Source organism: Pipistrellus hanaki (assembly GCF_964339955.1).
Source record: "Pipistrellus hanaki genome assembly, chromosome: 2".
NCBI lineage: Eukaryota > Metazoa > Chordata > Mammalia > Chiroptera > Vespertilionidae > Pipistrellus > Pipistrellus hanaki.
This window is the reverse complement of record NC_140504.1, coordinates 198,709,838-198,719,585: the sequence shown is the minus strand read 5'-3', so window position 1 is coordinate 198,719,585 and position 9,748 is coordinate 198,709,838. Positions and strand designations below refer to the sequence as shown.

Here is a 9,748-nt window from a genome sequence, read left to right as displayed (position 1 = left end):
ACAGGGGGGAAGGGGCTGGAGGCAGGAGTTGGCCCACCCTCTCCCGGACCACCCTCCACAGCGGGGCCTCCCTCCGCCCGGCGGCTCTGCCTGGGGCCTCGGGCCAGGGCAGGCTCCCTCCCCCCCCCCCCCCCCCCCCCCCCCCCCCGGGCCAGGGCCAGGGCCCAGAGAGGGTGAATACGAGCCAGGAAGAACTGCCTGGGGCTGTGAGGACTGGCTGCTCCCCGCCAAGGGGCCCTCTGTGCTTTTCTCAAGCCTCGCCTGCGGGTGTTTTTTCTTTGCCTTTTCAGGAAGAGTGGGGGTGGGGGGAGGAAAAGGGGGAGGGGGAGAGAAAAATGGATGTGACACGTTGACTGGTTGCCTCCCACACATGCCCTGACCAGGTTCCAATCGAAACCATGACCCTCCTGTCCTGGGGCCTAGGCTCTAACCACTGAGCTCACGGGCCAGGGTGCTCGCTGTGTCCAAGACTAGCTGGGACCCAGGCCAGCATCTCCCAGGCTGGTGGGGGCTGAGCCAAGACCTCCCAGCAGGCCCAGGCGCCCCAAGCCCGGCTCCTCCCCGCGGGCAGTGCTGGGAGGGACTGGAGAGCAACAGGCCAGAGCCCAGCTGCTGGGGCCCCGGCTCCCTCCCGCCACAGGCCGAGCAGCCCCCTCCTTTCCTTCCCGGCCTCCAGAGATGGCCGGCCTCATCTGCCAGGGACGGGCAGCAGGAAGCGGTCATAGGCCCTGGCTGGGCGGACAGGCGCATTCCTGAGCGCTTGGTTCTTGGACTTGCAGCCTCCGGGCAGAATGTCCACTCGGCCCTCCCCTGTGACTGGGCCAGCGGCTCACACTCTGCCCGGGTGAAGTCTGCCTCAGTGTCTCTCCCCCTCCCGCCCCTGAGAGCACCCGCACCTCGCTGTCCGCAGGGTTCGCTCTAGCTGCGCCCCACGAGGCCGCCAGCTCCCCACCCACATGGAGCCCCAGGACCCCGGTGTGCAGTACAGCAGGTGGGAGGAGGTCAGTGTGGGGCCTGGGTCCAGCCCAGAAGAGGCCTCCTGCAGGGAGAGGTGAGTGAGGGGCAGCCCCCATCCTTTCTGCCAGCCTCGCTCCACACCCCTGGGTGCCCCCTCCCCTGGCATCTGAGCAAACCTGGGCCCTCCACCTCTGCTCCTTCCCGCGGGCTCCCTCCCACACCCAGCAGAGCGCCCCAGCACCCCACTTCCTTTGGGGCCCACCTGCCCTGGGGCTACCCCCCCTCCCGCCCTGTGCTCAGGGCTCACGGCGGTCCTCCCACCCTAGGCTCTCCCAGAAGCTGTGCTCGGGCAGGCTGGGCGTCACCCTGAGGATGCTGGGAGGCCTGGCCCTCTTCTGGGTCATCTTCATCCTGGGCTACGTCACCGGCTACTTCGTCCACAAGTGCAAATAGTGCCACCGCCGGGGCCATGGGCACGGGCCCCCACACACAGCCTGGACAGCCTCTCCCCCATACCTGCATCTGTACAGACCCCCCATATACATGCACCCCCATACAGACCCCCCACATACATCCCTATCAGACCCTCCCCTATACACACACATCTGTATACAGACACCCCCACACAGAAGCCCCAAGAGCGCTGAGAGGAGCCGTGTGCGCCCTCCGCCTGCCCTCCCAGGGGCCACGACCTGTCCTGGAAGCCACTTCGCAGGCAGAGCAGGGAGTGGCCTCACCCTCACCCAGGGGCCCCCCCCCACCCCCACCCCGTCTTTCCCTTGGCCATGTTTTAGTCATTAAACTTCTGGTGAATGAAGGACACGGATGGCCGTGGTCCCCAGGCCCAGTGACTGGGTGCCTGTCCAGCTGGGGGCGCCTGGACAGCTGTGCAGGGCTGTGGCGAGGGCCTGCCCGGCCAGGGCCTTGGGATGTGCCCTCCAGGCTGGGCCAGAGGCTGGCCCTGCTCCTGTCCCCGGGCAGGCAGCTCGGGATGAGGGTGGGAGGTGAGGAGCTACTGTCCTGCCTGGGCCCGCTAAGTCCCCCTCGTCAGGCCACGCTGCCTAGAGGCACCTGGGGCTGGTCGGGGACGTCCGGGGAGGCTGCGTCCAGGTGTCCGGCTCTGACCCCGAGGAGGGAGGTGGGCAGGGGTCCGGACCCTGTGGGCCTGCTCTAGGGGGCTCAGGGAAGGTCCTGTCCAACTCGGGTCTTGGCCTCCGCATCTTTGGGGTCACATCGGGCGGGAGGGGGTGCAGCTAGCCCACCTCTCCCAGCCTCCCTCGTGCCCCAGCTAGTCCCTCTGGCCAACCCAGGACAGGTCGTGGGAGGTGGGCAGGGGCATGGGCCTCTGGGGGGCCAGTCTGCTCTGGGGGTGCCGGGAGTGGACAGAAGGGGTGCTGGTAGCCTCTGCCCACTCCTGGACTTCCCAGCTGCACTGCAGGCTCCAGGCCTCGCTGAGACAGGGATGAGTGGCCTGGCAAGGCCAGACACCCGGGGCAGGGAGGGTGAGCAGAGGACCCATGCCGGAACCAGCACAGCCTGGGACACAGGGCCTTCTAACGCCTCCCCGGGGCTGACCGGATGTCAGGCCGGCACGGTGGCCGCTGGAGCCACGCAGCCTGTCACTCGGGGCCTCAGACCTGACCCCCAGGGCCCCAGCTGCACACAAGTCTGGTCCTAGGTCCCGGGGCCATGTACGAGGCGAGGCACAGCCCTTAGGCCCTGCTGAGTCGCTGCCCAGCCTCCTGACAGGCTGAGGAGTGGGCAGACCCTCCGGCCCCACCCGGAAAGCGGCCGCAGGAGCAGGCGCTCCCACTAGAGGACGCCACGGAGGCGGGATGGGGAGAGCGGCCTAGAGCAGCAGGCGGGGGGAGGGGTGTGTGTGGGGGTTCGTCACCGGGGAGATCGCAGCTGTCCCACCACGTGCCTCTGACCTCAGGCCTGGAGGACGGGCGGCTGGGCTGTGCCCCTTCACGCTCCACTGTGACCCTCGGAACCCGTGCCACCCAGTGTCAGCCCCGACTGCCCGAGGTGCTGCGGTGTGAGCCGGCGCCACACAGACCTGCGCAGGCTGCGGTGGAAGGGGGCAGAGCAGCAGGGAGAGCTGTTGCCCGTCGCCCATGTCAGCGGGCGAGCCCCAGGACAGCGGTGAGAAGGCCTGGCGGTCCAGAGCCAGGTTGGGCGTCAGCCACCACCACATCCTGCAGAGCGGGCTGGCTGAGCTCATGCGCCCTGCGCACGCCTGGCTCTGATGGCTAGACGCCTCCTCCCCAAAGGGCAAACGGTCCTTTGCAGGTGGAGCCGTGGAGTAAACGGCATCGCGAAACGGGAAGCTAGGAGGCCACTCCTGAACCCAAGCACATGGCCCCGGGAAGGGGCACAGGCGTGCGCTCACACAACACGCACACACAGGCCGTTTCCTGCAGACGTTTAAAGCCAGAAACCCCTCCAGTGTGAGATGCTGCGGCCCCACCACCTGCACGTCTCCCCGGGCACCGGGGCAGCCACCTGCCCCCCCCCACGGGCTCCTCACAGACGGCTTCCCAGCCTGCTGACTCCTCCCCCTGGCAGGTGCCCTCTGCACCGCGTCCCTCCAGCACGCTGAGGGACTGAAGCCCCTGTGAGAAAGGACCACTTCGCCGCACGTGCTCAGCGCCCGCAGCGGTGGAGGGGCGATGCCCACTGCGTGGCTCCCTGGGCGGACGCCGCGCCGTCTCCGGGAGCAGCTGTGTCCACGCACCCCGAGTGCTCACAGCGCAGCACGCTGCCAGAGTGACGCACTCAAAGCCTTGGCGAGAGCTGGAGAGGCAGGAGAGTTTAAGCATGGCACATGTGATAGCATGGCACACGTGACAACATGGCACGCCTCTGCAGAATCTTCTGGAAACCGGACAGAGAACGCAGACAGTTTAAAAACCGCCCAGGAGACAGGGTAATGGATAGTAACTCAGCGCCCTGTGAGCCCCAGGGGAGGACTGTCCAGGTGTCCGGCGGCCTCAGCGGATGACCGTCACGTGGGCAGCGGCGATGTCCAGGTCCGTCTTGGATGGGTACACCACCTTCAGGTGCCCCTCCTCGTCCACCACCCGCACCTGCTCCACCACCAGGGGGGCGCTCCCGTCGCGCTCCGTGCTGGGGGGCCGCCTGGGCTCCGCGAGGCGCCCGGAGGCGGCGTCGGCCCACCAGCACAAGGGCGTCCATGATGTCTTTGCAGATCTGCAGGCTGGTCGCACTTGTCACCTCCAAAAACAAGTCGGAAGTTGTTTTCTTAATCTTAAAGAGAAAGCGGGCGCTTTTCAGAAAGGAGTCGTTACCCGCAGCGGACACCAGCCACGGCAGCGGAACCGGGAAACCTCGCACACCTGCCCCGCCCGCCCACCTTGGTCTTCTCGCTGTTGGTTATGGGCGGGAAGGATATGGCGTCGCCGTCGGCATCCAGGAGGCAGGGGTACTGCTCCTGTCCGTCCAGCAGGTGGAGGTATCTGCGGAGAAGCCGGTGACAGCGAACCAGTTAAACAGGCAAATCCAAGCCCTGAGCCCGGGAAGACGGCACGTCCCCCAGCTCGGGCCCAGTGTCCACGCCGAGGGCACGATGGCCTCTGGGCGGGAGGCAGGGCCGGGCCCGCGGTCATTCCCACCCGGGAAACCTGGGGGTGGGCTGAGGGTTCGTCTCCCTAGGGCTCGGGGTGACTCGGATCCCCCACCACCTTCGCCACCCTCCTGAGTGACACGGGCTCCCTCAGAGCGGCCACCCCTGCGGCCAGGCCACACAGAGCACCGCCTCGTACCCGCCCCGCAGGGAGACCCTGGCAGGAGGGACGGCTTCGGGGAGAGGCCTCAGGTCCTGGCCACCTCAGGAGCGTCCTAACGGGGCCGGGGCCACGGGCACCTGTGCAGGCCCGACACCGCCTGCCTCCTCTTCTGCTTCCGGTGCTCCTCCGCCTCCTGCTGCAGCTGCCGCACCAGGTCCTTGGCCTTCGCCTCCTTGCGCCCCAGGGGGACGATCTTTGGGGTGAAACCTCAGGTCAGCTCATGCGGAAACACTGAACCACTCACCCCAGCGGCCCCTCGCCCCGTCACCCCCCCCTCCCCCTTCACAACGGGAGCACCAGCTGTCCCACAGCTGCCACTCTGTCCCCGCATCACGCGTGCTCACATGGGCCTCAGAGGGCACTTAGCCCCCAAACCCACGCCCCGGCACTTCTGAAAATGAGCTGAGCCTCCATCTAGGCCCCTCCCCACCCCCACCTCCCGCCCAGGAGGCCAGCGGAACAGGCCGGACCTGCCGGGACAGCTGGCCGAGGTCAGCCCTATGCGGCTTTGCGATGGGGGTGCAAACGGAGGCTTTGGCTAAAAGCGAGTGAGCAAGCGAGGGGATGCCTTTCTCGGTCCCACTCCCGAGGAGCTGGTGCTGGGCGCGAACAGGGCCCTGCTGCCCAGGAGCCGGAGGGCAGGAGCTGCCGCCACCCCAGGCGCTCCGGCCCCGGCCCCCATGGCCCGGAGGGTGCGCACCTTGAGGTCCTGCGGCGGGCGGGTGGTGTACAGCAGCGGCCGGCGCACGGCGCGCAGGTCGTGGGTCGCGATGGTGGCCGCCGTCCTCTTCTCGCAGAGGTCCTCGTGCAGCTTCGTCTGCAACACGAGACCCGGCGGTCAGGGCTCGGCGTGCGGGCCACGGGGCCAGGCCTGCGGTGCAGCGCGGAGCGGGGCGCCCACCTGCTCCACCCCAGCTGGCCCCGCACCCACCCGCTCCTCACCCGGCCCCACTGGCCCCGCACCCACCCGCTCCTCACCCGGCCCCACTGGCCCCGCACCCACCCGCTCCTCACCCGGCCCCACTGGCCCCGCACCCACCCGCTCCTCACCCGGCCCCACTGGCCCCGCACCCACCTGCTCCTCACCCGGCCCCGCTGGCCCCGCACCCACCCGCTCCTCACCCGGCCCCGCTGGCCCGCACCCACCCGCTCCTCACCCGGCCCCACTGGCCCCGCACCCACCCGCTCCTCACCCGGCCCCGCTGGCCCGCACCCACCTGCGCGGTGAGGAAGCGCTTGAGCGCGTTGCCGGTCTGCAGGTCCATGCCCCTCACGACGGCGCCCACGAGGAACGGCCGCACGGCCCGGACCTCGGCGCCGGCCGTGACGGTCAGCGGGGCGGGGTTCTCGGAGACGTGCAGCACGCGGAGCAGCAGCCGGCTGGCCTCGGCCACCTCCTCCTCCCCGCCCTCGCCGCCCTCCCTCTTCCTCCGCTCCCTCCGCTGGCGCCGGCTCTCCTCCTTCTCGGGCTCGGCCCGGCCCCGGCCCCGGCCGCGGCCGCCGGCCCGAAGGTACTCCAGGACGGACTTGGTCTGGCAGCTGCCCAGCATCTTCTCCAGGCGCCGGTCCTTGAGCTGGTTGCCCTGGAGGTTCAGCTCCTTGAGCTTGGGGCAGTCGGCCAGCTCCGCGGGGACCTCGCTCAGCTGGTTATTGGCCAGGTCCAGCGTCTGCAGGGCAGAGAGCGCGTCAGGCAAGGAGCACCCCACGCCCCTGCGATGCAGCCAAGGGTCTCCATGAAACACCTGCCCTGCCCTCAGGCCTCCCGGGGTCACAGCTGGGTCAGAGAACAGGGCAGCGAGGCCCGGGGGACGCGCAATCCAGTTGTGACACGTGGTGCCGCAGTGACAGCAGGGGCCACCACCGGCGCCGAGCTAACGGGTCTCTCCACACCGACACGCAGCGCAGGACACACTCACGCCGCGGGCACACGGGGAATGGCCAACACGGCCGCTGTCTGCCCGGAGAGCAGGGGCAGATCCTGTCCTCAAAACAGGAATCAAGCTCTGGCCAGTGTGGCTCAGTGTACAGAGTGTTGGCCTGTGGACTGAAGGGTCCCTGGTTCAATTCTGGTCAAGGGCACATGCCTGGGTTGCAGGCTCGATTCCCAGTAGGAGGCAGCCAGTAGATGATTCCCATCACTCATGGTTCTCTCTCTCTCTTCCTTCCTCTCTGAAAGCAATAAAAAAAATTAAAACAACCACAACAAAAACAGGAATCAAATAAAAGGTGCCGAAGCCAGACCAGTCTTCAGTTCCCACGGGTCCAGGCAGCAGAAGGTCCCCAGCCCCAGGCATTCTCCACTCAGGCAGGAGTGGACAGGGCGTGGCAGGCTGGATCTGCCCAGGTGACCTGGAGCTCCTCCCACCAAGAGGCGGGGCCTGCACCAGCCCGGGAACCCTGGCCCGCAGCAACGGTGACAGGGCCGGACTGAGCGGGCTGCACACTGCCCGCGGAAGCAGAAGCCGGAAGCCAGCCTGGCCCCCTAGCCGCTGTCCCCGAGCCTGGAGAGCAGAGAAGGGCTGAGTGCCAGGTCAGGGCGGGCTGGTCTGCACGCAGCCCCGCCTGCACTCCCTGCACTGCCCAGAGGGGCTTTGGCCCAGTAGCTGGCCAGCAGCACCTGCGTCACCCTCATCCCTGCACCACAACACGCTGGCTGGGTGGCTGCTTCCAGCATGAACAGCCAGGAGGGAAGAGAGGGCGAGGGAGGGGCCCCGGAGAGCAGGGGCAGACGTGCTGGGGCAGGAGGCTGAGCAAGGCCCTCCAGGGGAAGCCGAGCTCCAACCACAGAGGACGTGAAACCCGTCTTCGCTCCCAGCGGGATGAGCACATGGGAGTGGCCCCAGCTCCTGCCTGGACCTGACACGGGGGACTTGGAGTGCTTACTTCTCCCAGGTAACAACCCCCACGGGGCAAAGCAGCCAGTCTCTGAGCCTAAGCCGGACCTGCTGCTGGGAAGGACCCCGAGCACCTGGAGTGCGACCGAGAGAGCCCCACCCCTGGAGGGGTGCGAGGACAGACTGAGGGCACCTGGGCCCAGAGTGAGCCCACCTCCGGCAGCAACTCAGGACAAAAACCCCAGAAACAGAGGCAGGATTTTCCCTTTAACTTCCATTTCCCTTATCACCGGACAAAGGGCTTCACTTCCAAGTTTAATTTCTCTGTGAAACCTGCGTGGGGAGTCCCACGCGTGAGGGACGCTGGGTGTCAGGGTGAGCACGGCTCCTGGCAGGAGGGTGAAACCCTGGATGAGTGGTCCTCGTCCTGGCCGGAAGTTTGAGGTCCGTCTGTCCCGCCCATCCCTCTGTCAGTCCCAGATGGCAGCACCTCGGGTCTAAAAGCGCAGGCAGCCGGGGACACCAGGGTGCCACCCATCCTTGGCGTGAGGCAGCCCTGGCAGTGGGGCCCGTGCCAGGGGAAGGGAAGCCAACTCCACACTCAGGTCTCTCCGGGGGCAGCCAAGCTAATGGGCCAGAGGCCCGGGGATGGCAATGCCAAGCGCAGGAAGGCAGAGTGCACTGCTCGGGAGGGAAAGCGGTCAACCTCGCCGCCCGTCGGCGTCTGCGCCCCAGGTCCTGGAGTGGGAGCTGGGTCTGGGCCACCTCCTGGGCACTCTCCGCTCCGGGGAGGAGAGTGAAGAAGCCGAGGTTTGGGTTACTAGGGTGGGGGGACATGGGGGAACGCATCGCTTCCCAGGCCGGCGCCCAGCCCGCCCGCCGCCAGGTCGCCCTGCTGACCTTGAGCGAGGCCAGGTGGGCGATGTCGGGGCTGAGCTCCCGCAGGCAGTTGTCGGCGGCCGCCAGTTCGCTGAGCAGGGGCAGCGCGCCGGGGCGGAAGAGCTCGGCGGGGAAGGAGTCCAGGCGGTTGCCGGTGAGGTTGAGGGTCTGCAGGCGCGGGGCGCAGCGGGCCAGGTCGGCGGGCAGCTCGCGCAGCCGGTTGCCGCTGAGGTTGAGGGTCTGCAGCTGCGGGAGGCCCGGCGGCTCGGCGGGGCCCAGGCCCTGGCCCGGCGGCAGCGCCTCCAGCGCGTTGCCTGAAAGGTCGAGCACGCGCAGCGCGGGCAGCGGGCCGAGCTCGGGGCTGAGGCCGGGGCCCAGCGCGTTGCGCCGCAGCACGAGGCTCTGCAGCTGCGGGAGGCCCCGCGCCAGGCCCGGGCCCGGCTCGCGCAGGCTGCCGCAGCCGCTCACCTCCAGGTAGTGCAGCAGCGAGAGCGAGAAGAGCCGCGGCGGCAGCCGCCCGCCCGCCGCCCGCACCCGCTCCTCCAGCGCCGGCCCCGTCAGCAGCAGCTCCCGCCGCCGCTGCTGCTCCGCCTGCTCCAGCTCCGGCCAGGCCTCCGACACCGCCGCCGCCGCCATCGCGCCGCCGCTCCCGCAGCCAGCGGGGCGCTTCCGGCGTGCGCGGCGTCACTTCCGGCGCTGACCGGAAAGAGCCACAGGGCTAGCGCTCCTGTGTCCAGACAGCCTTGGCGCCCGAGGTTCCGGCCGCGCCGCTGCTCCGAGAGTCCGCCCCGCCCGCCCCGCGCGCCCGGAGTCCGCACCGCGGGGTCGTCCTGCAGGCTCTGGGGAGCCGCGGGGACGCCCGCCTCCGGGGGCGTGGCGGGGACCCTGTGCCCAAAGGCGGAGTGACCAGCCCATGGACTCCTGCACCTCCCGGCCCATCGGCGATGCCGGGGAGAGCAAGCGGCCCAGGAGGCTTAGAACCCGGGCTTGGCCGCTGTAGTGGGGGCGGGCGGGAGGGCGGCCGGTGAAGGGTGACCGTCTGCCGGGTGCGGGGCGCCGTCCCCTCTAGGCCCCTCCTGACAGGGCGCACCTCCCTGGCCCAGGGCCCTGAGGGTTGATGGCGGTGGCTCCTTGGGAGGGTGTGTTCGGGGCAGCTGGGTGCCCAGAGGCCTCCCCCGCATTGGCGGGTTTCCCAGGCCCACCGGTCAGAACCCGCACACAATCCGGCCAGTCTGGGGGGGCCTGCGGTGCTCCCCGCCACCGCGGTGA

At 69.0% G+C, this 9,748-nt stretch overlaps 1 protein-coding gene across 1 annotated transcript; it reads right to left on the bottom strand.

Moving 5' to 3' along the window:
- Nucleotides 1–3,748: 3,748 nt before the first annotated feature.
- Nucleotides 3,749–9,170, bottom strand: LRRC47 (leucine rich repeat containing 47). Its single transcript, XM_084875814.1, is given in 7 exon segments — nucleotides 3,749–4,134; nucleotides 4,136–4,227; nucleotides 4,334–4,436; nucleotides 4,844–4,959; nucleotides 5,467–5,583; nucleotides 5,984–6,433; nucleotides 8,501–9,170. Coding segments are annotated over 7 exon segments (1,677 nt in total). The 5' UTR covers nucleotides 9,116–9,170; the 3' UTR covers nucleotides 3,749–3,950.
- Nucleotides 9,171–9,748: the final 578 nt, after the last annotated feature.